The sequence below is a fragment of the Antechinus flavipes genome, chromosome X, assembly GCF_016432865.1.
Source record: "Antechinus flavipes isolate AdamAnt ecotype Samford, QLD, Australia chromosome X, AdamAnt_v2, whole genome shotgun sequence".
NCBI classification, from domain to species: domain Eukaryota; kingdom Metazoa; phylum Chordata; class Mammalia; order Dasyuromorphia; family Dasyuridae; genus Antechinus; species Antechinus flavipes.
This window is the reverse complement of record NC_067404.1, coordinates 21,630,190-21,657,572: the sequence shown is the minus strand read 5'-3', so window position 1 is coordinate 21,657,572 and position 27,383 is coordinate 21,630,190. Positions and strand designations below refer to the sequence as shown.

The window sequence follows — 27,383 nt, the reverse complement described above, 5'->3', positions numbered from 1 at the left end:
TGTTTGTGTTCTTTTAAAGCTATGAGCATCTTCAAATAGCGTCTGAAAGGCAGCACATTCTGTATGCATCCACGAAACTCCTTTTGTCTATATGCCATTTTAATGCTTCAATCAGAATTTTTTTCTTTCACCGTTTTTGTTTCACCATTTTAAATTATATCGATTTCTTGAAATAGTTCTCTGTAATCCAATATAGTGATTTATCTGCTGTATCTTTTTATGACAATTAACTGTACTTAGCAGTAGCATGAATATTCACCTAAATCCTTATTTTCATAGACGGTTTCATTTTAAAAGGTGATACTTAAATTAAGCAGAATCTTTGGAATCTCAGATCTAATTCCTTTCCTTTTTATATTTGAGAAGTAGAGAATGTGGTGCAGTTAAAAAAAAAAAAAAAAAAAAAAAAAAAACAAGGTGCTAGATTTAGTGACCTGGGTTCAACTCTCTGTTCCGCTTATGGGATTTGGGGAAAGCTTCTCCACCCCCTCCTGGGAGTTTCCACTTACTCATCTCATGACCTTTCCATTCCTAAAACTTGAAGATCAAGACAATGTGTAACTGGAACAGTTGCTTTATCAATTTCTCCCTTTTGGTACTTATACTTTGGGCCAAGTCTCTTTCCTTTCCGTATCTTTTTGTTCATTATTGACATTCTCTAAGAGTATGGATGGCAGAGTTCTGTTACTCGGGAGTTCCCCTGTACTACTAAAATAAAGATCCAGACTTCCTCCCCTCCTGAGAGAGTATCACAGAGATGCCATTGGAATTGGAACTGGAGTCGGGAAAAGATGAGAACATCAGCGATGTTAAGCATCTCACAAAGTAGAATGTGGTGAAAGGGGGCAATTGGAATCCAGATCCTTTGACTTTGGAAATCCAGTGTTCTTTCCCCGTAAATATTGATATTGCTCTCCTCCACCTGCCACTCCCCTAATTTTGAATGTTATCTGTTTCTTGAATGTTTTGTAGGCTGAGGGTTTTATTTGCTCACTTATAGCATGTAGGAAAGTCCTCTAACATTTATTTTTAAGCGTATTGCAGAATGGTAAAGCACATCCCGACAATTTCTTTTAGTTTGATGGTGTGACAGTTTTTTTCCACGTAGAAATGAGATCCTTTTTGTGGTTCCTTTTTTCGTATCATTCTGCTCGATGATATAGGCACTTTGATCAGTATGTTAGCAAAATGATGCCAAGAAACAGTGGTCCTGTGGAAAGAAAAGATCTTGAAATTATGAGAATATGATAGTGAAATGAGGTAGAAAGAAAAGAGTGAAAATGCTGTCTAAAGTTGGGAATTTTAAACTGCCTATCATGAATGCATATTGAATAGAAAATGACTAGAAGATTGAAGATTTCTTCCACTGAGTTTTTCAAGTTTGCAACAGCATGGTAGTATGAAGAGATGGCTGTATTTAGAGTCAAGAGCCCTGGATTCGAATCCTGCCTCAGATGCTTCTGAGCTAGGGAACTCTGGAGAAGTCCCTTAATCTCTACCCTCAGTCGCCTCCTCTGTAAAATGAGGGGTTGGACTCAGTAGCCTCCACGGTCTTTTCTATTTCTAAGTCTGGGACAGATACTATTGTCTCTTAGACAAAATGCCCCTCTGGTAAATAGGGCTCAAGGGGGCATTGGATATGTGAATGCACCCCTAGCAAGAAGTGAGGTCAGGGCATTTAAAAAAGAATTAGTTTCTGTTATGGAGGACTCAGGTGGGGCGTCAAAACAGTTAGATCGATTCCTGGGCCCCAGTTTATATACTTGGGGGGAATTAATGCATGTATTGTCAATATTGTTTAGTCCTGAAGAGCGCTGCTCAATTCAGGCACAAGCCATATGGGAATGGAAAGGAGGCACCCACCCCTGAATGACGGGGCGGTCCCCATCACAGAAGTATCCTGTGAATGACCCAGGGTGGGATGGTAATACTCAGGGGCATAGACAGAATATACAAGATCTGAGGGAGTTAATAGTCGTGGGGTTGAGGGATGCCTTCCCAAAGAGGCAAAATATAAACAAGGCCTTAGCTTTCACCCAAGAAAAAGACGAGTCACCAGCCCAGTACTTAGAATTAGAGAAGGAATAAGAAAATATTCAGGAACAGATCCTGATAGCCCAGAGAATGAACAGATGTTAAGGTTCAGTTTGTACCTAATTCCTGGCTGGACATAAATAGGGAGTTACAGAAGACTGAAGGGTAGATGCAGTCTTCTTTGGAAACTTTATTGGAGGAAACTACTAAGGTTTATGTAAGGAGAGATGAGGACCGGGCTAAGGAAAAAGAGGGGCAGAGAAGGGAATGGGAAAAGCACAAGGATAAGAGAGAAAGAGAGAGAAATAGGTTCATGATTCATGAACTCGGATCCCTAACTCGGATGCTGCTAAAAAGGAAAAAAGGGACCCAGGAGGGGCTGGGAGTCTGAAAGAAACAATGAAAGGATGCATTGAGGAATCCAAATTTAGAATGTTGGACATGTGGAAAACAAGGAAACATATTGGGTAATTTGTTAACATTGTAAGTTATGCTTTATGGAGTTTTTCTAGCTATTCACTATATTGTGAATCTCAAAAGTTGTGAAGGGAACTGGAAAGAAGAATGCAGGAGATTTATGGAGGATTGATTTGTAGGAGCAAATTGAGAGCCTGAATGATATCAAAAAGGAATCAGTTGGAAAATGAAAGGAAATAAACTGCCTAAATCTTGAGAAGGATTCCCAAGTGGGAAATTGAGTGGAGAAACAGGAGGGAATCCTTTGTCTAAGATTGCAGGAGTGGGGGAAGGGTGGCCACATGGAATCCTCTCTTCCCCTCCTCCCCTTCACCAAGTGCATTCCAGTCACTTTCTGTAATGGCTTGGTTAATTGACTGAATATTTGTTTCTTTGAAACATAATGGTTTTCTTGTTTAAGGAATATGATCATAAATGCGATCTATAGTTTGAAAGGGTTATTTCAAAAAGTTTAATTGATGTTTTTAAGAACTTTTCAGATTCTCTCATGTGAAAATAGGAAGTTTTAATTAACTGTATTGATGCCAATTATTTAAAGGGACTCCAAGGATAATAGTTTTTACCTTTGTCCTTTTGAAAAAGTTTTTGTTATGAACAATATGTAGTTGGGGATTTTTCTGTGTATTGGGTATTTTAAAAGCAAAATGATTGGTATAATATTCAACTTATGAAACATCTACTTGGGTATGTAAGAATTGTGTGAACATTCTGGGATAAATTTCTTACTGTTAAAAGTCTTACAACATGTAGATGATCCTCTTGTGGCAAGAAGGAAAAAGAGTGACCTTGTCCAAGTCACTATCCGTTTGTTAAATTATTTAGGAGCACAGGGACTGAGAATTTCTTAAGACCAATTGCAATTTGTGAAACGTGAGGTAAAACATTTAGGTCATTGTATAAGTGAAGGAAAAAAGAAATTAGATACTGTAAATTACTTGGGGGAAAGAATGGAAACAGTAAAGGTAAGGGATTGGCACACAGGGCATTGGTCACTGAAATGTTGACTAATCTTATGTTACCTAAGAACATTGCAGTGATTCACATGCAGGGGCACCAAAGAGGAGATTCATTTGAGATGAGGGGAAACTGCTTTGTGGATGAGGAGGCGAAATGGGCTGGAGGAGAGGAATCTAAGCACGGAGGAGATGATGGTGCTAGTTCTGGCATTTCTGCCTCAAATGCCTCCACCTTCCCTTACCCCAGAAGAGAAGCAGGAAATCTAAAGCCTTGGCACTCAGGAGGATAAAGAGGGACACTGGCTCCTCCCTGACGGCAGAGAGGTGCTGACCACAGCAGGTATGGGACATGTGCTCCAACATTTACATCAGGGCAGTCCTTGGGGTGTCCAAGACCTGTGTGACATGGAGCTGACTAAGTTTGTGGCACTGAGCTTGTACACACTAGCAGATAACTGGTCAGTGGGTGTCCTGTTTGTCAAAGGATGAATAGGGCGGCCCAATGACAAGCCCAAAAAGGAGGAAGGCCCCCTGGTATCAGGCCTTTCCAAAGCATTCAGGTGGACTTTACCGAGCTGCCATCAGTGGGGCATCTCAGATACCTGTTGGTTGTAGTGGACCATCTGACCTCATGGGTGGAGGCCTTTCCCCTTGCCCGGGCAACTGCCTCAGCAGTTGTAAAAGTCTTCCCTGAGCACATCATTCCAGGGTATGGGATGGTAGAGCAGGAAGTTTCGGACCAAGGCACCCATTTCACAGCTAAGATCCTCCTATCTGTGGCCCAAGCTCTAGAAATATCATAGGTCTTACATATCCCATGACCTCCGCTCTCATCAGGTACAGTGGAAAGGATGGATAAGGAAATTAAACAGCAACTGACTAAATTGGCTGAGACACAATTGCCCTGGACCAAGTGCCTTCCCCTTGCCTTATTAAGAATAGAACAAAACCCCAAAGGGAGGTGGGATTATCACCTTATGAATTATTGTATGGTCTCCCTTATCCAAAAGGGATTCAAAATTCTTCCTTGGATCCAGTATTTGAGACCAAGGATTTGTTTTTAAAGAAATATGTTCTGTCTTTACTATAACATCTGAAAACTTCACAACTAAAAGGGCTTATTGCTCAGACTCCTCCCTTAGGATTCCCAGTCAAGTTTTAGCTTGGAGACCGGGTCCTGGTTTGGACGTGGAAGGAGGACAAGCTGACCCTGAGCTGAGAAGGACCGTTCCGGATCCTGTTGACTTCAGATACGGCGATATACACCAAAGAGAGAGGTTGGACATATCACACTCGAGTCATAGGTCCCGTAGATACGCCAAAGAAGTGGGCAGTAGAGACTGATCCAGGAACATTGAAAGTGTGGCTGAAATTACAGGAAACTTAGCAAAGACTGATGAATTGTGCATGTAAAATCTTTTTGACTTGTCTCATTTGGGGAACTCTCTTGGGACTTTTCTTGTTTGTATTAGGTATTACATTTTGTTGAACTGTATTGTTAGGATTAGGGATATTATATACTATCAGGAAGAATGGGGTGTGAACCAAACCCAAAGGGTTGGAGACTGTGCCTTGTATATGCATGTATGATGTTATGTGGGTACATCTTTTGTACTGGTACCTCGAGAGCCAGTGGGGTATGAAAATACCTTTCAAACCCTGATCCAAACAATAGCCACTAGCTTTAGATTGACTGACTGTTGCATATGTGGGGGACCTGATCAACTTACACAATGGCCCTGGGTTCCTGTTCCCTTGTCTCCGGCCTGAATCTCGAGCAACAGGTCAGTGATACATAACGGAACAGGTTTCTGGGCAGCAGAAGAAAAGCATCGCTGGACCCTGACCAGTACAGTTTTAGGGAGATATTGCCTGAATCAGACTGGTACAGGGCCACGGATGGGAGAAAGTGAATGTACATGGACATTTACTCGAAGACCAGAGAAGTGAGCTGTCATAGCCTGCAGTACGTATGTGAATAGATGGCATCAAACCAGTATAACTTGTTATGACGGATCAGTGGTTCGCTGTATCCGATGTTCTAATAGAAGTGAGGGGTGTGCGAGGAAAATGCCACCTGCCTGTTTAATCCCTGACCCAGAGGGACCCCAAATATGGACATGTATAACCTTGAATAGCACAGCACCAGGTTCAACTTACACTTCAATGGAATGGAAGTGGGAAAATAGAGAAGGCACTGTCAGGAAAATGTTTAATAATTTCTGGAGCCGTCAGGATCTAACTGGGGAAAATGGTCGCACCTGCCAGTGGGTAGTTGAAAGTCATCTTTGGAGATGTAATTCTAATATGGGAGCAGAGCCTTAGGTCCCTGGGATGTCAGGTATTTTCCACCTTCTAATGGACCTGTTATATTTTGGTTTAAAAATAATCCTGCTCTGAAGGGGCATTATTGGATCTGTGGTGAGGGGGCTTATACCCATTTACCCAAAAACTGAACTGAGGTTTGTTATATAGGTATAATTAGACCTAAATTTTTCTTTTTCCTATCAAGCATTGGCAGGCAATTGGGGATATGGTTATATGAAGATTTGGAAAGGGAAACACGAAGTTCCAACTGTTCCCTAACCTACATTAATATTTCTTTGACCCAGACAAATGATGCCAATGGTTGGGAGATGCCCGGCCTCCGGAAAGAATTATAAAAGAGTACGGACCGGCAACATGGGCCCAGGATGGTAGTTGGGGACACCGAACACTGATATATGTGTTAAATCGGTTGATTAGGCTACAGGCAGTCCTAGAAGTAATAACCAACCAAACCGCTCAAGCCTTAGACTTACTGGCTGATCAGGCAACTCAGACAAGGGAAGCAGTGTTACAACATCGGCCAGTCCTAGACTATTTGCTAGCAGAGGAAGGAGAGTCTGTGGGAAACTGAATTTGTCTACCTGCTGTATGCAGATTGATGATAATGGGCAAATTGTTAAGGAAATCAAGAACATCCGTAAGGTTGCACATGTACCCGTGGAGGTTTGGAAATCTCCCTTTACAAATGGCTGGTGGTCATGGTTCAGTGGAAGCTGGTGGAAACAACTGTTGGGATCTGGGTTAATAGGTATAAGTGGAATCATCCTGTTGCCACTATGTTTACCCTGGATGATTACCATTGGTAACAAAAATAGTTTGGAGGTCACTGTCAAGAATCTTACAGAAGATGCCATTAAAATGATGATTTTACAAAAAGAGGGATGGGAGGCGGTAGCAGGGGATGATCCTGATGAAGCGATTAACAAGCAATATGTAGAAATGTTCATCGGATTTGACCACGATGTTAGTTCTTCATGAGGAAATATATATACATATATATTTATGAATAACAGGAGGGATTGTGTGGAAAGGTGAAGAACTTACAGATTAAGTACATATTGATCAGAGACTGTTAACTAAAGTAGATCAGACCTATAGGCCCCAGTCATGTGATTTTAGATGAGACCAGGACTGCATTCCCTCGTCCAAAGAAGGAATTAAGTGACCGAAGCTGTAGATCACCTTTTTCACTGCATTCCACTGACCAAATAGGGAGATAAAGATTTATGTAACCAATCACAGCCTGTAAAGGGTGGGATTTTGGGGGTTCTTGTCTGAAATGTATAAAAGCTGTCAGCATCTTCAAGTGAATGACTCTCCTCCTGTGGGTATTCTTGCTGTCCTTTCAGGCCCACAGGCCAGGATGGTCCGCTTCTCGAGATTCTAATAAATTCTTTCTGTACATCATTTGGAGTGACTCCTGAGTAGTCAGTTTGGGGAGGTGCAATTGCCCCAAACACTTGCATCCTATGGGAACCGGCATTTCTCCCTTTCTGACCGTGGCCCTGGAAACCCTTTTGCTTCTCTCCTAGCATCCCTCTCTTATGTAGCGTCTTCACAACACAGCCATCTGTTACAATCCAAGGCCATTAGGGCAGCGAGGTGGTACGATGGGTGGAATGCACCGTGCCAGGAATCAGAAAGACCAGCATTCAAACTTGACCTCGAATACTAGCTGTGTGACCCTGGGTAAGCCACTAACCTCTACCTGCATAAATCTGGGGAAGGAAATGGCAAACCACTCCTGTATCTTTGCCAAGTAAACCCCATGGACAGTATAAAAATGATGAAAGGTAGAATACTAGAAGATAGGTCATGAAGAATCGGACATGACTAAACCATAACAACAACATATGTATAGATACAGGTATCAAAGCGGACAAATCGGAAGCGAGGTCTCAATTAAGCCTGAGTCACACTGAGTAGACTTTTATAGTTGCCTCTTTCTATATGTATTACTGTTCCCAGTCTACGTAACTGAGTCTTACCTAAATGATTTGTTAAGGGCATTTCTTGAGAGGAGAGTAAAAGTCAAAGAAAGACAGAGCACCCTCCTGCCACCATACCAGAGGTGCAGAGTAGAAGGGCATGTAAAGGGTTGGGGGCGGGAAAGGGGATGGCTCAGAAGAAAAATATGTGCTAAAAACAGCTATTCCCTTTCTAAAAAAAAAATTTTTTTAATGTGGAAGAAATGGAGAAAATAACTTCTGCTCTTGAGTTTTCACAGTTTTTCTAAGCCTTTCTAAATGTGTCAAACATAATTTTATTAGTAAATTATCACACATATTCGTTGAGTGTCTCTTACATTGTAAGGTCAGAGCAGCAATATGGTATGGTTCAGTAGTGTTAAATTCAAATAGAAACAGGGCCGCTAATTAGTACATAAGGATTCCTGTAGGCCACATATTGACTTAGTTTTTAAATGTTATTTTTAGTTATTTAAATTTTTTTGTATTTTTATTTAGGTTAACAATTTCCCAATTACATTTTGATGTGGTTTTCTCTGACACTGTTGCACCTGGCCTGTTTTACATTTCTGATGTAGTTGATAAAGGTCACGGACATCTTCCTTTAAGTCCTATTTCATTAATCTACTTATCCAGTGCCATGCCAATCCTAAGAAATTATTTTACAGAGCTAGAAAAAATAATAACAAAGTTCACCTGAAAAAAAAAGGTCAAGAATTTCAAGGGAATTAATGAAAACAAATGCAAACGAAGGTGACCTAGCTGTGCCAGACCTAAAACTGTGTTATAAAGCAGCGGTCGTCAAATCCATTTGGTACTGGCTAAGAAATAGAGTGGTCGATTGGTGGTATAGGTTAGGTTTACAGGACAAAATAATCAATGACTATAGTAATCTAGTGTTGGACCTATCCATAGCCCCCAGCTTTTAGGATTAAGAATTCATTGTTGGTAGAGTTGTAAACTGATTGAAACATTCTGGAGAACAATTTGGAACTATGCCCAAAGGGCTATCAAATTGTATATATCCTTTTTTCCTAGCAGTAACTCTACTGGGCCTGGATCCCAAAGAGATCATAAAAGACAGAAAGGGACCCACATGTGCAAAAAAGTTAGTGGCAATCTTTTTTGTAGTGGCAAGGAACTGGAAACTGAGTGGCTGCCCATCTGGGGAGTGGCTGAATAAGTTATGGTATGTGAATGTTATTGAATATTATTGTTCTTTAAGAAATGACCAGCAGGATGATTTCAGAGAGGCCTGGAGAGACTTACATGAACTGATGCTAAGTGAAATAAGAAGAACCAAGAAAATATTGTACATGGCAACAAGAAGAATATACAATGATCAACTGTGATGGACTTGACTCTTTTCAACAATGAGATGATTCAGGTCAGTTCCAATGGTCTTATGATGGAGAGAGCCCTCTACACTCAGAGAGAGGACTGTGGAGACTGAGTGTGGATCACAACATAGCATTTTCACTTTTTGGTTGTTGTTTGCTTGCTTTTTGTTTTCTTTGTCATTTTTTCCTTTGTGATCTGATTTTTCTTGTACAGCGTGATAATTGTGGAAATATACATAGAGGAATTGTACATGTTCAACATATATTGGATTATTGCCATCTAGGGGAAGGGATGGGGGGAAAGGAGGGGAAAATGTGAAACACAAGGTTTTGCAAGGGTGAATGTTGAAAATTATCTGTGCATATGTTTTGAAAATACAAAGCTTTCATAAAAAAAAAAAAGTCCTGTCTCAAATATATACTATGTGAACCTGGGTCAGTCAATTAGTAAACATTTGTTAAGCTGGTACAAAACATTTGTACCAGCCACTGTGCTAAGTAAGCACTAGGGATACAAAGAAAAGAAAAAGAAAAAGCTAATCTTTGTTCTCTAGAAACTCACCTTCTAATGGAGGAGATAACTTGCAAACAACCGTAAGTAAACAAACTGAAAGATATCTTAGAGATAGTTGGTTTTGTTAATCCTTTGTTTTTCAAAATGGCAATGACATTTTGGGTGGTGACAGCAGTTCAATTGACATGTTAAAGACCTTAGCTTTAAAAAGCCAAGATTTCCCACTGCATCCAAGACCATCTCCTTACTAGCAGTAAGGGAGATCAGGAAAGGCTTTTTTTTGTAGAAGATGGGGTTTTAGCTGGAACTTGAAAGAAGACAGGAGCCAGAAACGAGGAAGGAGAACATTTCAGACATGGAGGACAGGCAAAGAAAATGCCCAGAGTTAGGAGATGGAGTGTTTCCAATGTGAGTCGACTGCAGAATACGTGGAGATAAATCGGGGAGGCATGGGGTATAAAATTAGGGGTGGAGATATAATGAGTTCAGTTTTGGACATGTATTTAACATGTCTATGGAAAATTAAGATACTCAATAGGCAGTTGGAAATGAAAGACTGGAGGTCAGGAGAGAGTCAGGACTAGATAAATAGATTTAAGAATCACCAGAAATGCGGGACAATGGCTTTCAAGCATGGATGGATCGAGTGAGGGTTTTTTTAAGGGTGAGGGACACATGGGTATGTAAGTAGGCAGTAAGGAAGCATCCTGTAGACAGAGATGGAAGATAAATGAAAGAGTGGACATGATAAAGGGGGTAATGTGCAGGAAAAGATGTGATGGAAGGGGATCACTTGTGCATCTACAGGGGTTTGCCTTGGCAACATGAGTCACTTCCCAGGGGTGAAGGTGGAGATAATGGCAGAAGGCATTTGTAGGATGTAAGATGAAGAGGAGGAGGAAAGAGGGAACTCTCAGTGAATAGTCTCAATTTTTTTCCCATGAAATATGAGGCAAAGTTCTTAACTAGAGTTTGCGGGGAGGGAGGTAGGCAGGGAGCCACGAGAGGTTTGAAAAGGGATGAAAGATTTGGAAAAGCCACTGTGATGAGTGAGATAGTGAGTCAATTAGGGAGGTAAAAAGGATTGCCTTGCCACAGTGAGGATCCACTTGAGATTTTGTAAAATATATGTGTAGTGGATCCAATCAGCACAGTTTCCTGATTTTATTCCACTTTGTTCAGTGGCATGTAAGTATGAAAAAAGGTAACATGGTAGAAATAATCCATTATTGGCAGGTCAAAAAAGAGAAGATAAAGGGCTCCCAATGAAGTGTTTGATAAATGTCGAAAGACTGAATAGAGGCCAGTGATGGAATTCTGAGTAAGAGAAAACAGCAACCAATTGGGTTGGCACGTAAAATATGTGAGTGGGAGTAATGTGAAATGAGAGTCTAGGAAGCTCAGCAGGAGCCAGATTGTGAAGTGCTTTAAATGTCAACAGAGAACTTGGTATTTATCATAGAGGAAATGGGGAGCCCCCAGATCTCATTGAGGAGTGATATGGTCTGATCTTTTGGAATATCAGTTTGACAGCTGTGTACAAGATGGATAGAAAAGGGGAGAAAAAGGATCTAGACTAGGAGACCTTAAGAAACTCTCTTGATAATCTCAATCAGAGTGTTAAGGGCAGGGAGATGCATCAAAACTGAACAGCCCGGAGCACCAGCCCTAAAGTCAGGAGGACCTGGGTTCAAATCTGGTCTCGGACTTAACATTTCCTAGCTGAGTGACCCTGGGCGAGTCACTTGACCCCAATTGCCTCAGCCAAAAAACAAAAAATAAAAACAAACAAACCCTGAACAGCCCAGATCTCAAATGTAGCCAGATGAGCCAATACAAAATATGACCAAAGGATTGCAAAGATTCTTCGTTTTTCTCGGGGAGTGGGCAGGCAGAGGGATGAACGGCAATAACCTTGAGATCAGCAAAGACTGTGTGTGACAGAGTTGTATTTGAACTGAAGCTTGAAGGGACCTAGGGATTCCAAGAAGCAGAGGTGAATACAGTGGATTCCAGTTGGGGATGGGAGGTAAGGAAGGGAGCTTGTGCAAAGGCACAGAAATGGCTCGTCCTGAAAGAGCAAGATACAGAGATTTGGCCTGGACATGGGGATGTGCGATCTAAGTCTGGCGAGATGCGGGCGATCCAATCTGCTAAGGGCTTTCGATGCCAGACACAGGACTTCACATTGGGGGCATTTGGGGAGTCATAGATTTGCAACTATTAGAAGCTATCGCTGTCATTGTATCTGTCCCGTATATTACCGTGCCCAAAAGGGAAACTGAGGCTCGGAGGGTTGAAGGGACAATTTGCCTTAACCGGAGCTCTCCGGAGAAGGCTTCACTAAGCAATCTTTGGAGACAGTACTAAACCCCACCCCCACCCCCCGTAGGCTCGTCCCTTTTTAGCGTGTGCTGGACCCTGAGGGCACTCTGGTGAAGACTGGACTCCTCGGAATCGTATTTTTTAAAGACACGAAATAGAATAGCAGTAGGAAGGCCTTGAATACGAAGTCCCTTTTTCCCCTCCAAGTTCTTGGACTGAAATCTATCCGGGACCTCCGGCTGGCGGGAAGAGCACAGGTAGGCACTGCCAGGTGCCCAATCCCCGGGAAAACGCTACGAGGCCAACGTGGGGAAAGAGCATCCTCCGGGAGGCGGAGAAATCCCGCGCGCACCAGCTCCTCCCCTCGCGGCCGGGGGCGTAGCCACCCACACGGGGGCCCGGCGGCGCGGGGCCTTGTGGGTAGCAAGGAGTCGCCAGGTGACTGCTAATGGCGGCGACCGCGGCAGAGCTGTTAGAAGGGGCTGCCTGAAGCCGTCCCAGGTGGGGCGCAGAGCGAGGGCGGCGGCCGAGGCAGCGCCCGGCGAACCCCCTCAGCCGCTTCCTCTTCCTCCTTCTCCTCCCCTTCCGTGCAGCCCCCTCGCAGTTCGCGTTGACGAGGCCCGAACCAGCCGCCCCCCAACTTCGAGGCTCCGCCATGGAACCGGGGGCGCCGGGCGCGGAGGGCAGCGGGGGCCTCGGTGGCTTCGGAACCGGCCGGAGGCCTCCCCGGCCCGTGGGCGCCCTGGCCGTGGGCTCGAGGCAGCCCAGCGTGGAGACCCTGGATAGGTGAGGCTGGGAGCGGGGCGAGGGGGGGGCTTGAGGCGGAAGCTCCGCGCAGCATCCACGCCGGTCCCCCCCGCTTGTCCTGCCTGGCCACACGCTTCCCTTGGCTTTTTGGCTTCCCCCCTTCCTGGGTTGTGTGTTTTGAGGGGTATCCCGCGTCTTCCCCGAGTCAGTAAGCATTTTTCAAGCGCTTTCTGTGTGCCCAGCCTTGTTTCCGTAGCGGGGAATAACTCTGCTCCAGGTGAGACACGGGCGCACCGCCCTCCCCGCTTCCCCTCCCCCCCCACCTGCTGCTGTTCCTGCTGCTGTTCCTGCTGCTCCTACTGCTAAACCCGCCTAGTGTCGCCTCCTTTTCTTCGCCCGAATAACTTATTCTACTCCCACCTCAGACTGCCGGCGCTGTGCTCCCCTTACAAACCTTTCTTCCTGCTCTATTTACTTATGGAAGGAAAAGGAAAAATGTGGCAAGTTTCAAATAGCGCGTTAGTATTTTGTTTTCAGGGTGTTGGGGGGGAGGACTGTGATTAACTCTGCTTTTTTAATTGGGTTGGTGGTCTCGGTGTAATCTTTCCAGGCCATTTAGGAGGGGAAGAAAGCATACTCTTTCTTCTGACAATGAAACCTCTTAAAACAAGACCGACATTCTTGTTTGCATTTGACTCAAGGAATCTGCAGCAGACCCGAGCACACTGCACCGCAGAGGCAAAGCGTTGGGCTGTCAGGGCACCTGATTCTCCGGTCTGCCCCCTCGTTGACAGCCCTGGCACCAGAGGGTATTATAAGGAGGGAGAAACTATGACCTACAATTTGTAGTTTTCGGATTTTGACTTCCTATCTCTTAGCCCAAAGCTCTGAACTATAGGGAGTTCCCAAATGAGTGAACCAGAAAAGCCTCTTCTCTTTGCTGTTGCTTTATTCTAATTGCACTTCCTTGTCTGGTTGCCTCACTAAAAATGTGGCTACCTGTGAATCTCTTGTTTACAATTGATTTAAAAATGAAACTAGAACCTTTAATAATATAGGCTATGAATTTGTGGGTCATGTCCATACTCTTCTGTGACTTTGGACGCCCAAACAGGTGTTTTCATTATCACTTATAACGATCAGGAATTGAATAATTAGATCAAAATTCAGCACTTTTTATTCGTGACTAAAACCAGTACTGATTAACGGCAGAGTCGGGACTAGACCTTCCTTCTGCCTGCTAAATTCGGTGTCCTTTCAATTAATTACTTAGAAACTTTTTATTTCAAATCTGTGATATTTACCTTGAAGAGAAGGAGCAATTAGAAAAAGAACAGCATCCAGCTGTTTAAAAAAAAAAAAAAAAGTTCTCATCAACCTAGAATTTGAGGTTAAACAGAAAAGTGAAAATCTATTCTTTTTTCTCCCTACTGTTGAAGAGAAAGAGGTAGAAATAATGGCCTGGGATAGAATGAGGTGTGTTGGAGCCCTGGCCAACTGATGCTTTCTTTATTAGTGATTTAAGAAGGGATGTCCTTTTGAAAAGTCTGCAAGTTTCTTTATTCTGACAACTGTCAAGTTAACATATCTTTTCATTTTCCTTTATTTCTTAATGAATACTTGTATGGTTAATTATATGTGCTAACAGTTGTGCCATCTATATGATCAGGGATTACAGACAGCTGGAATGAAGTTTAAGAGATCTTTTAGTCCACCCTTCTGGTACAGTGAAGGGAACTGAGGTTCAGGTGAAGTGAATTACTGGTAGCAATAGAGCAAAGGCACGCTTTGAATGTGAGGCCTCTAATTACAAATCTTAGTTATCTTTCCTTAATACCACACTGCCCTTCACCTGATGACTCATTAATTAATCACATGAACAAATATATGGAAACTTTTTAAGAGGATGTTTATGTTAAAAATAGCTATGCATGTTGGCACTTGGAGTAATTGTACTGCTCCTTAGAACTAGAAAATGAGATAGAGCCTGAGGTTATCTTGTAATCTCAATTAGCTTTAGAATAAATATATCAGCAAACATTTATTTAGTGCCTTCTGTGTATTGGCCAGGTAATAGGGCAGAAAGACAAAAATGAAAGTAAAAATAAAACTCTCTACTCTCCAAGGAAGGACATCTTATCATGGGAAATAACATATACAAAAATAAAGATGATGTGAAGTAAATAAAAAGTAATGTTATTCGTGACTCTCTTCAACAATGAAATGATTCAAACTAGTTCCACTTGCTCAGTGATGAAGAGAGCCATCTACACTCAGAGAGGACAGTGGGAACTGAGTGTGGACCACAACATAGCATTCTCACTCTCTCTGTTGTTGTTTGCTTGCGTTTTGTTTTCTCAATTTTTTTTCTTCCTCCTTGATCTGATTTTTCTCGTGCAGCAAGATAATTGTATAAATATGTACACGTATATTGGATTTAACATGCAGTTTAACATATTTAATGCCATCTAGGGAAGAGGGTGGGGGGGAAGGAGGAGAAAATTTGGAACAGAAGGTTTTGCAAGGGTCAATGTTGAAAAATTATCTATGCATATGTTTTGTAAAAAAAAAATTAATAGTAATAATGTCATTTGTTGGAGGATGACATCAGTATCTAGGAGGGCATGGGGAAAAGTTGATGTAGGAAGTGGTGAACGAGCTGAGCTTTGCAAGAAGCTAGAGAGCTTGAGATGGAGATGAGGCAGGAACAGGAGACTAGACACCCTGTGTGAAAGACTAGAGACAGAAGATAGAGTGCTGTGTAAATAACAGCAAGAAAGACCATTTTGGCTGGAGCAAGGAGTGCAAGAAGTCTTAAGTATAATAAACCTGAATTCTGATTTGAGTCAGCTTGTAAAGGACTTTAAAAGGCACAGAACTCCCCCCTCGCTCCCCACCCCAATGCAAGAGGAAGCAGCTGAAGCTTATTGAGCAGGAGTGGGATTAAAAACCTGTGCATTAGCATTTCCCTTTGGCAGTTGTGTGGAGCAGAAAATGAAGAGGGGATATGGTAGAGGCAGGGCTACTCAATGGAAGGTTGATAGACCAGTCCAGGGGAGAGGTACTGAGGAGCCAATCTTGGGGATAGCCCTCTGAGTAGAAGAAAGGAGACCAATAAAGAGAAGAGTTATGATCTACTAGACTAGGCAGTTGACTAGCTTGGGGGTTTTCCTTAGGGAACTTCTCCCCTACCTCTCCCCCCAAGCATGCTCTTCATTGTTTTTGTGATTCTATCTGATATTCAAATAGATATTGAAAGTTAAGGAAGTATGGGACAGCATATTTTTCTTTAGGTCAAATAAAGTATTACACCTAGGAGGCAACAGCTACTGCCATCACAGGTATTGGTACGCCTCCAGTAAAGTCCTATTCCTATCATGGTGAGTTGACCTTAGGTTTTCAGAAAACCTCTCTAGACCAAGGGAATAAAAAAGTTCTGGCAGATACTACAGCACCAAGCATGAAAAGCTCACATTCTGAGTCTGGGAAGAGTCTGCTGTCCAAGAAGCAGTTTTTCAGAGGCTCATCACCAGAGTATTGGCCACCAGTCAGTAAATGTGTTAAGCCATAGCATCTTCTGAAGACAGTCTAGTAGTATCTGCCAGAACTAAGGTGAAGAGCTAGGCGTGCAAAGGATAAATTGTATTTGCTTTTAGTAGACCCATGCCTTAGGTATATGTTCTATTTGAGGCTGCAATTTCTTTTTTTTTTTGAGGGGAAAGGGGGAACTGACCTGTGATTTCCTAGAAGAACTCCTGCCAATGCAAAGTGCCACCTTCTCTGCCAGTTTGTGGTAGCTTCCTGGGGCACTGAGAAATTGCCTAGGTGACCTTTCCTGTGATCCTCTGGCTAATAGGTATCATTTATCTAAGCTGGCCCTCTAATTTGTATGCAGACACTGCCTCTCATGAGTGACATGAGCCACACTTTGTTTTTGATGGATATCTTAACTGAATATATTTACAAATGGAGAAAATTGCACTATATAACTGTTAGAATCTTTAAATGAAAGTTTCTATATTTGAGTTAAATAAATTTAAATACAACTGACAGGCCCTTCAGTCAGCATTTGGGTTCTTATGTTAATTATAATAATGGCTAAGTGTTCTAGAAAATATACATCCTACATAGATATGACTATATTTAAATTCAGTTCCCCTTGGGAGCCTGTATAACTTGCAAGATTTTAATTACACTCTTTCTTTTAGCCCTACAGGATCCCATGTTGAATGGTGCAAACAGCTAATAGCTGCTACAATTTCTAGTCAGATTTCAGGGTCAGTGCCGTCTGAAAGCATATCCAGAGATTACCGGGTAAGTGACAGTGCCAACTTCATTGTTCCAGGCACAGAATAGCAACTGAAGTTTTGTTTGCTACTCAATCGAGTGGATCCTTGACTGATTATCTTCTTAGCTGATGCTTTTTATTCCTTCACGTTGGTTGAGTTTTTTGGGGTTTTTTTTTTTTGCTGTTGTTGTTCAAGGTCTGAACCTTCTACATGCAAATTTTAAAAAAGACAAAAAGAAAACCATTTGGCTACTGTTGCAGTAGTCAAATCTTCAAAACACTTGCACATGGTAGTTTGATTCCAATTCTGGTAATTAGCTGCTTTTGCTCTTACCTTTCAGAAAAATATTTTATTGTGAGTAGATTGATTTTTCTTCATGAGTGTTCTGATTTGGAGTTTTGTCTTTGTACTTAGGTATTGTGTATAAGTATGTGGCTCAATCTCACCATGACAAAACTTAAATTTAATTCTTTTTTTTATGTGCAGAACTAGAATTTTTAAAAGAAAACTACAAAATCCTTACACAATCAGCCCAGAAAAGTAGTATAGGGGAAGTTCTCTATTTAGTGCCCATTGAAGAAGCCATTGAAGGTTGTATTTCCTGATCTTTCTGTTTCTTGTTCACATGCATTCAATTGTTTAAAAATTTTTTATCTTTTCTCCTGTTCTGAAGTTGTGAATAGAGAACAAAAACCCTGGTTAAGGAGCTTAATGTGTCAATGCAAAATAATATGAGTAGAATCACTAAAAATGGGTTTATATTTCTTTTAGCAATTATGATTTAACTAAGCTCTTTTTCAGGTGTTCGTGCAGGTTTGGGAGATGCTTCGTCTCTCACTTGGGAATAATATTTAGTAGCTAGTGATTCCTTGTGAGAGGCAGTATAGTCTAGTGACATGGGTGCTGGATGAAAAACCTGGGTGTAAGTACTACCAGTGTAGTATTGGAGCAGTCACTTGACCTCTTTTGGCCTCTGTTTCTTCATCTGCAAAAAGAAAGTGTTGAACTTGATGCCTTCAGTGCACTCCTGCTTTAGCTCTGTGGTGCTGTGAACATTGTCACAGTCATTGGTTTGATTTGGTTTTTTACCTGCCTTTAGTGATGTTTCTCCTAGCTCTTCCCTTATTCTATGACCAATAAAGGTAGTCAGATAGAGTGTATTTTTATAGAGTGAAAAAGGGCTTGGGTCACCTGACTGAGATCTAGCTAGCATGTACGCTTGAAGATCATTGATAATTGAAAGCACAAATCCCTGAGCTGTTGAAAGTTCGCTTGTTAGCAATAAAACTCCCTCCCTGTTGGCCAGGCTTCATGCCACCATCTTGATTGGTCTGGAAATTAATTCTCAAAGCTCTTCTACCAAGAGTATCGCATAAATTGGAGAGTGTGGCTGCCATATGCAAGGCAATTGGAAACAGATGTATCCCAAATTGAGTTAGTAGCAGTTTGGTTCCTGATTGACTCAGATTGAATGTCAATAGCAGTCATTTCTGCTTTGGCCAAAAACCCTGAGGGTCTTCTCCTTCCAAATTCATTCATTCATTTATTTATTTAGATTTTTTTTCTTTTCTTTTTCTTTTTTTCTTTCTTTTTTTTTTTTTTTTAGGTAATAGCTGAAAGAGGAGATTCTTTACCTTATTTCTTATCTAGCTTTACTCATTGAATGGGCGCTGCCTCAGTCAGACTGAGACCTGTTGAAGACCTTAGCTTAAAAGTGCCAAGGTCTTGGCCATTTCTGGTCATCCTGGTTTGTACACTGGTTCCAGATGGCTCTGGAGGGGAAAGGGAGGCAGGTGCCCTTGCCCAGCTCTCCCTCACTTCAGTCCAATTCACTTGCTTATCATGGCATCCCCTCCTGATGTCACGGTCCTCTTCAAGGAAGGAAGACAAACAAGGACAACAGTAGCAGCCATAGGCTCAGGACCCCCTTGTAGCATTAGATTCCTCTTAGACTGGCAAATAATCCTTTTCATTGTTAATGATTGTGTTGTTTAGTCATTTCAATTATATCTGACTCTTCGTAATCCCATCTGAGTATTTCCTGCAGAGAAACTGGAAGGATTGGCCATTTGTTTCTCCAGCTCATTTTACAGATGAGGAAACTGAGGCAAATGGGGTAAAAACGACTTGCCCAGGGTCATGCAGCTAGTGAGTGTCAGAGGCCAGATTTGCACTTGGGTACCCCGACTCCCAGCCCAGCACTCTATCTACTGAAGCACCACCTAACTGCCCTGTTAGTGATTAGAAACTGATAATATTATTATCTTAGGTAAATAACTGAATGCTTTATGATGTCAACCACCTTTCTAACCTGTGGGTGGCCAAAGCCAAAAGGAACAAAGTAGAGATAGAGCCAGGGATCAAATAGAAGTTTAATTTCAAAATGAGGGAGGGAAAAACAAAAACAGTGGAAGTCCTCCTGAGGAGGAGGGCTTAACATGCCAGGTCAAAGGCAGTGCTTTGTAAACATAAAAAAAAAAAAAAAAACACACACACACAAGCAAGACCGTGACATAATTATTATTAGATTTTGAGTAGTACTTTCTAAGGCAGACTCACACATGGCCATTGCAGGTATTTGTGGGTTCTGTAGGAACAGTCTCCAAATTGTCTCATAGTGGGATACAGAACCAGAGATGGCATGGCAGGAACAGGAGTAAGGTACCTGGTTAAGTTCACTTAGCAACTAGCAAACAGGAGTTGTGAGGATGTCGAGAGATGTGATAGAGCGATCTCGGGTCCCTGGGAAATAAAGGGATCCAATAAATCTGAACAGTTATTAATATGAAAATCATAAATCCTTTAGTGAACAATTGGTGTTGGTCACAACTATGTACTTTGCTGGAGGGTGAGATCATTCCAAGTGCAAAGGATTGTTGTTATGCCAAGCTCAAGTCACAATTTACTTGCTGAGCCTTAGCTCTGGGAAATCAGGGTATCTCCAAAATATTTTGACATTTTCTCCTTTTGGCCAAAGGGAGGACATCTGAAAGAACCCCTACCCTTATGGCCAACGAAGGAAAGGCAGATATAAGGCAATGAGGCTTATGTGAGAGACCAGTTTGGCCAGCATGAGATATTGCCCAGGAGATAAGTTCCTTAAGGGGACCTATTGGTGTGTCCCAGATATTGTTGCTAGCCATTGTTTGCTTGCAAGTGGAAAGGGGTGGGGTGGGGCAAGAATATAGAGAGAAATTGCCAACATATGCTTGAATCAGGGCCTTGGCATTTGGGCACAGAACAACACCCACAGATTCGGCAGCTGTGGGAGTAGTCAGAAGGACTTGTTAGGAGTCCTTAAAAAACAATAATTGATCAGCACAGGACCAGTTTTCAGACAAAGTACATGAGTTGTTTGAGAGGTACAGTCCAATTTCCTAGCTACTTAGGGCTAGGTTCAAATAATGCGATAGATATTCAGACGATTTCTGCATCAGACATAATTACATTAAGTCAGATTCAGATCAGATTACTTGAGGTGCTCAAAATGGACTGGTTTTGAGAAGGGCCTAGTAACCCTTTCTCATTATCCATTTAATCAGCACATTTTGAGTCCCAGATGTCTTATATGATAATCTAGTCCCTGGGTATCTTTTACTTAATGTAATTTAGTACAGTCACTGAAATTTGGTTATCCAATTTTGAAGCTTCAATGAATTTCAGTTTATATACCATTTGCTATTTCTATCCTTACCTAAATCCTATACCCAGTACAAGAATCTCTTAAAAATTTGTCCAAATCCAACTATAAAATGAACTCTTGTGTCATTTAAAATGATCAGGCAGATACTTTAACAATGGGAAATTAATTTCACTTTTTTTACCATTATCAGTACAATTTATGTGTAAATTCATTGATTCTTAATAAATCCATAATCAGATTTTGAGAACTTTTTACCAAAACATACTCAAAGCCTGTATTTTTACAGTAGATAAATTTGGAAGCCAATCTTATACATATATAGTTCTTAAAGGAAACCGTCTAATCCTGTTGCTCTCTCAAAATTTACTATTCCATTTATTTAGAAAACTTTCACATTGCATCTTTATCCTATTGTTTTGTCTAATCATTTCCCCTTTAGGATTTCATCCCTATATTATAATTTGATCACAAATATAGGTGAAAATCGTAAGGTGGTTCACATTTGTATCTTATTCTAACAACTCAGAGATGTGTCAGTATCAATCTGTTATCTGATAGATTTAGTATTGTACTTGTAAGGCTTCTTGATTATAGACAGACATTTGCAATAGAAGGAAAAAGAAGGACATAGTTAAAACAATGTCATATATCTTAACAGAGGGAAAAACTCCCTTAGCTCTGTTTGGCTGTCAGATAGGAATCAGTCGTGTAGTCACAGTGTATCGAAAGGAAGGCTCGAAATTAATCAGGTGGGAATTTTCCTTTTCAGAGAGCAAGTGGCACAATGGGGCAATAGAATCTGGAGGAGCCTCCGTAGGCTGTGTCCAAGGTTGTCCCCAAAACTTTTCCGAGCCACAGATAACTAACCAAGCGCTTTTAGCAGTTCCCAGATTATGGCATGTGCCATTTTCTACTGTTGGCTTCATGACAATTCTGACAACTATCCATGTAATCAAAGCATAAAACAAAAGTCAACTACATTCCCATGAATCTTATCTTCAATAGTAAAATTTAACTAACCACAATTTAGGGCTTGAATATTTTTCTGATGTTTCCCTAACAGTTGTTTCCTTTATCCTTTATTGAGGCTGCTGATGAGTCTGTAGCTCTGGTATAGTAAATACTGGTACATTATCAGCTAAATAATATATTATAATCCTAGACAAAATAAAATGTGGAATAATTAAGAATTATTTATCTAGCAAAAATTGATTCATAAAGAAAGAAAGGGAATATGTGGGGTAATAAAACCATAGTAACATAAGTGCATTCATTCACATTACATCATATTAAAGATTAGTTTGAGTATAACAACTAGAAAAAAAGTTTCTTTATTTTGAGATTAAGTAGCTCTTAGTCTTTATGTGTTTGGTACTTTAAATCAGTAAGGCATTATGTTAGTTTTTCTGGGCTGAAAGATTGTATTATGTTTCTCTCCTATATATATATATTTTTAACAATATAAAAATGAGCCAGGAATCTTATTTAACTCTAGATCAGAGACAGTCTTACCATTGGCAAATGCCATAGTTGCTTACACTTCCATTTAAAAAATAATACTTTAAGAACTATTAGTAAAAAGCAACTTAGGTGATGGTTATAATAGTACAACTCATAAAGCTAGGCCGGAGAATGAAACATGGTATAACAGAAAGAATACTCTGGGCTGATATCTACTCTTGGATCTCCTGCTAACTGTTGAGTAAATCCCTTCATCTCTGCACTTCGTTTTCCTCATTTGAACACTGAACAAAACTAGGTACTCTCCAAAATACCTTCTAGCTCTGAAATCTATCATTTTTTGGTATTTGACAGATCTTGTCCAGCATAGTTAGTACCACTTTTAACCACTGCTATTCAGTTATACAAGAAAGTCCAAAGGCAATTATAATTGTGATCCAAAATGGGAATTTAGAAGTTTGTTGAATTCAAATGCTGAGAGAAACTTAAAAGACAGGGTAACATTTGATTTAGCTTTAAAGCACACAATCTAAAACACAACCATATCAAGTACAAAAATGCTTAGCTGTAGTTTAGCATCTGACTAAATGGGAACAGATTATGGATATTTGGCAAGAAAGCAAAAGTTCTTTATCCACTCAACTCTTTTGGCTGTTCACAATTTTAACAAATTGGAAAGTAGCTTAGGGTTTGAAACAAAGAAAAACTTCCAGGGCACAGAGAGATTTTGTTTAAAACCTCCCAGGCAATAGTGACATGTATTAGTGTTGACGATAGAACAGACTGGGAAGTGTACTTGGCCAACCCGCTGCTGCTTGAAGTCGTGAACTGGTACAAGGCTCTACACTGTAATTGGTTCTGCCATTCTCACTTTTTATTATTGCTTTATTGGGGAGATGGGAGGAGGTGAATAAATTCTCAAGTCTTACATACCTACTCTCTCTTGCAGCTGGGAGCTAGAAGTTCTGTGTCTCTACAGTCTGGCCATTAGTATTTTGGTGGTAACTAGACACACGGGGAGCATAGCAGAGAAAGGCCACCTCTAGTATTTCTATGAAGCAACCTCTCAATTAGAAGGCTCCTCTGAGGTCATCTAGCCTGACCCATGTCTTAACAGGAATCCTCTCAACAGGATCTCAGACAAGTGTGATCATTCAGCTTCCAATTGAAGACCTCCAGTGATATTTTGTGATTTGTATTAACACACAAAATACCACACACAGCAAATACTATCCAGTTGGGATTTTGTTACAGCAGAGATGGCAGGATCAAACTTTCCTACCTAAAGAAGTGGCAGTTGAGAAATGACCCTTATGTAATTTTTGGAGGCTGTATTGCCTTGCCCTGAAGGTTAAGTCCTGCTATGTTCCCTTTTTGTGGGCCAATATCCTTTAGAAATGTACTTTTTCTGCAGTGTTACTGACTAGATTTTTTTTTTTAATCCTTTAAGTAAAATGGCTTTTCGCTACATAAAACAAGCAAGGAAGGATACCATTACTGACCATTATGCATTTTATTCTCATTTTAAAATTTAAGGTCAAGATAGCAAAGCAAAGTCTTTTGGGTTTGGGGGCTCTGGATTTTTCTTCCTCCCTGTTTTTTGAGGGGAGAATTCATTCTTAGGGTAAAAATCTTCCCATCTGCCAGATTAGAATTACTGAAGTCCTCTTAAATTATGGTGGGAAAAAGTGTTTTCTGAAAGCCTCCCTACATCCTTTATGAAAAAGGAAATCCTGTATATTAAAAATAAATAAACTTACTACAATTAAAAAAAAATCTTTAAAAAGAGGGGAATCCATGTATATTGTTCCATGTTCAAATTACCCAAGAATTTCTGATGATTTACCTCATGACTTAGCTTCCTTCAGTTTTCCTGACTGGAACAACCAATTGATAAATCAGACAGACAGAGGCCACCTGGCCTGGGGTTGGGATGAGCTGGCTTCAAGTCCTGCCTCTGACCATTCCTGGGTGGGGTGAGCCTGGGCAAGTCACTGAACCTCTCAGGGCTCCAGACAACTTCCAAGATCTCTAAATTACAAAGCAGGGACTGATTGGCATTGTTAGAAGGATTTTCATAGGCTTATGACATCACCAGGTGCACATACCCACTAATTTGCTAGGCTAATCAAATAAGATGTTATTTGTAAAGCACTTATGTATTATACCTGATGCAAAGTAGGCACTTGATAAATGTTTATTCCACCCCGTCTTTTACCTAAACTGAAGAAAATCTGGTGACTTTTTTTATCCACTTTTTGTTTTTCAATGCGTCTAGGCACTTAAACCAATTTATTTTGAATTATTATGGTTTTCATTGGAGAAACTGGAGACTGACTTGATTCAATTGGAATGTCATTACGTCCTATGTTTAGTTATCTAGTTATGTTATATTTCTCCCACCACCACCCCATTCGATTCTAAGCCCTGTTACATAACAGGTGTATAAGAAGTACTTCTTGGATTGGATGGCTTTAAAAAAAAAAAAACTTTTGGAGAAACTTGCTAGGGGTAGAGAATCCTTCTCATTCATACTTTTGATGCAGGGTGGCTTCCGTGACAGTAGCAAATAACTTAAGTGAGCAGACGTTTCCCTGTTTTATACCTTGCTTTTATGTCAGTATTCATCACATCCTTGAGCTAAGTTGAACTCAGTTACAACTCCTGTAGGATCTCATGTTATATGACATATATTTGTTGCTTTTCACGCAGTATTTATTTTCATGAGTCAAATTTGATTTTCTGCACTTAAGTGGTCTGACAATCAAACTGTAATCTGTTGTAGGAGATCACGTTGCTCAAATCTCCTGTTTGCATCAGAGATACCCTCGATGGCTGCAGAGCCTATTCCCCATAGGGTCTCATGGAAATGAGAAAGCTAGAGTGCTGGTTAATATCTTCTTTCTCAGACTCCAGAGTTAACAGGTAACTTAAACAAGTTAGGGCAGCTATCATTGCACATAGTGTTCTCTTTTCTCCTTTTTAAATTTTTTACTTTGACTTTGTTCCAACTAGTTGATGACCTCACTATATACAGCAAGCCAATAGTCTGCTACAGATAGCTGGAACACTAAATCCTGCCTCAGACCTTAGGTAGTCTAGTCACTTGACCTTTTTCAGTTTCAGTTTCCTTTCTGTAGAGGACTGAGATAGAGAGTAGACTGATTTCCTGAGTATAGTTCCCTCCTAGGTGAAGATATACCCTCCATTCAGGAGACAGCACCTCTTCTGCAAACTATAGTCTTAAGAGAGTTTCCTGGAGCATTAAAATCTGTTCTAGGAAGTATATCTGTATTGGAGGTAGGACCTAAACCCAAGTTTTTCTGGATTAAAGCCCTGCCTAGCCATTCTGCCTGACTGCCTTTCTTGTCCTCTGTACATTGGGAGTGACATCACAAGATGTTTTAAGGATCAAATGAGATGGCATACATAAAGTGCTTTGCACACCTTAAAGTACTCTCCAAATCCTAGTTAGAATCATTCAGATTTAGTCTGTTTCATTTTGTGTGTGTGATGTAATGTGTTCCATGCTAGTTTATTTCCTTTTGTTTCTTGGGGGGTGGAGGGGATATCTTAATGGTATGTGTATATATATAAGGCTTTTGAGGAGTCTTCAAGCCTTTCAGCTTTTTCTTTTTCTTCTTTTTTTTTTTTTTATCTCATGCCATTATTTCCTCATCAAAGCCCTACTATTGAGGTCTATGTTAACATAATTTGGATTGTCTTTGCAATTTCTGTACCTCTTCATTCTCGGGAACCCCAGCTGGTACATACGCAGCAGTTCTCTTCATGGTGATCTCTTCATTCTTATCTAGAGCTACAAGGTGAAGCCACTAGTGTCCAGTGGGATGAGGTTCCTTATGGGCTTTAAGTGCAGCATGAGAATAATGGGTTCATTCGCTAATCTAAGATGAATGTCTAGGAGCTGTCTTTCCATTCAATTGTAACTTCTTTATCTTTTGGTTTTATTTATCAAAAGAATGCCAACTGAATGAGATCCTAGTAGTGGGTGAGCTTTGGGGCTTTAGATAAAGATCACACATATAAGAGATTAATGATTAAATTAATGTTTGGTGATGCCTTAAGATACTTCTTAGCATCCTTTTCTACTGTGCTCTTTAGCTCTAGTGCTGCTATCAACACAGAAGGAGATCAAAGGCTATTACTTTTTTTTTTTTAGTTGATTCATCATCTAGTGGTTAACCTCTCTGCTTTCAGCCAGGCTGATCTTCAGACAACAAAATGATCTACTTCAGTAAACAGGACTAATAATACCATTAAGCTGCTCAAAACAAGTGTTGCCGGGTTTTTCAGGAATCAAATGGTCCCAAGCAGAAAAAGAGTTTTTAAAAGACCTTTAAAACTAAGAGCGGTCAAGGAAAAAATAGGGAGAAAAAATAAGAACAATCCAAGAAAATCAAGAAACCTATGAAAAGAAAGTCAACCAACTTGAAATAGAGAATCAAAAATTTAAGGAGAAAAATAATTCCTTGAAAACTAGAATTGAGCAAAGGAAAGCTAATGACATTCTGTGACATCAAGAAAACATAAAACAAAATCAAAAGAATTTTTAAAAAATAGAAGAATAAGGAAACATCTCAAGCAAAAAACACGTGATCTCTAGAGATCAAGGAGAAATAGTATAAGAATAGTTAAACTACCTGAAAATCACGATTAAAAAAAATTATCTTGATAGACTGTTACAAAAAATTGCCAAAGAAAATTGCCCTGAAATTCTAGCATAAGGCAACAAAGTAGAAATAGAAAAACAATCCACTAGTTACCACCTGAAAAAGATCCCAGGAAGAAAACTTTATTTTTTTTTAAAAAACTTTTTATTTTCAAAATATATACATAGTTTTCAAAATTCACACCTGCCACACCCTATGTTCCGAATTTTTTTCTCCCTCCCTTCCCTTGCCCCCTCCCCTAGCTGGCAAACAGTCCAATATTTGCTGAACATGTACAATTCTTCTATGCATAGTGCCACAGTTATTCTCCAGAAGAAAAATCTGATCAAAAGGGGGAAAAAATGAGAGAAAACAAAAAGGAAACAACAGAAAGTGAAAATACTGTGTTGTCTACTACATAGAATTCCCAATCCCTGTATTTTTGTCTGCCTGCATTTTTGATTTCCTTCACAGGCTAATTGTACACTATTTCAAAGTCCGACTCTTTTTCTGTAGCAAAATAACTGTTTGGACATGTATACATATATTGTATTTAACTTATACTTTAACATATTTAGCATGTATTGGTCAACCTGCCATCTGGGGGAAGGGGTGGGGTGAAGGAGGGAAAA

The 27,383-nt window shown here is 40.5% G+C and overlaps 1 protein-coding gene across 4 annotated transcripts in view; it reads left to right on the top strand.

Annotated features, from left to right (window-relative positions):
* Positions 1-12,350: 12,350 nt before the first annotated feature.
* MTMR1 (myotubularin related protein 1) overlaps positions 12,351-27,383 on the top strand; it is a 68,065-nt gene continuing 53,032 nt past the window's right edge. For 2 of the 4 annotated variants that reach the window (XM_051968490.1, XM_051968492.1), the window contains exons 1-2: positions 12,351-12,727; positions 16,897-17,002. In XM_051968490.1, coding sequence (XP_051824450.1) covers positions 12,597-12,727; positions 16,897-17,002 — 237 coding nt within the window. In that variant the 5' untranslated portion in view covers positions 12,351-12,596. The remainder of the gene's footprint in view (positions 12,728-16,896; positions 17,003-27,383) is intronic. The other 2 variants (XM_051968491.1, XM_051968489.1) reach the window with 1 other exon arrangement.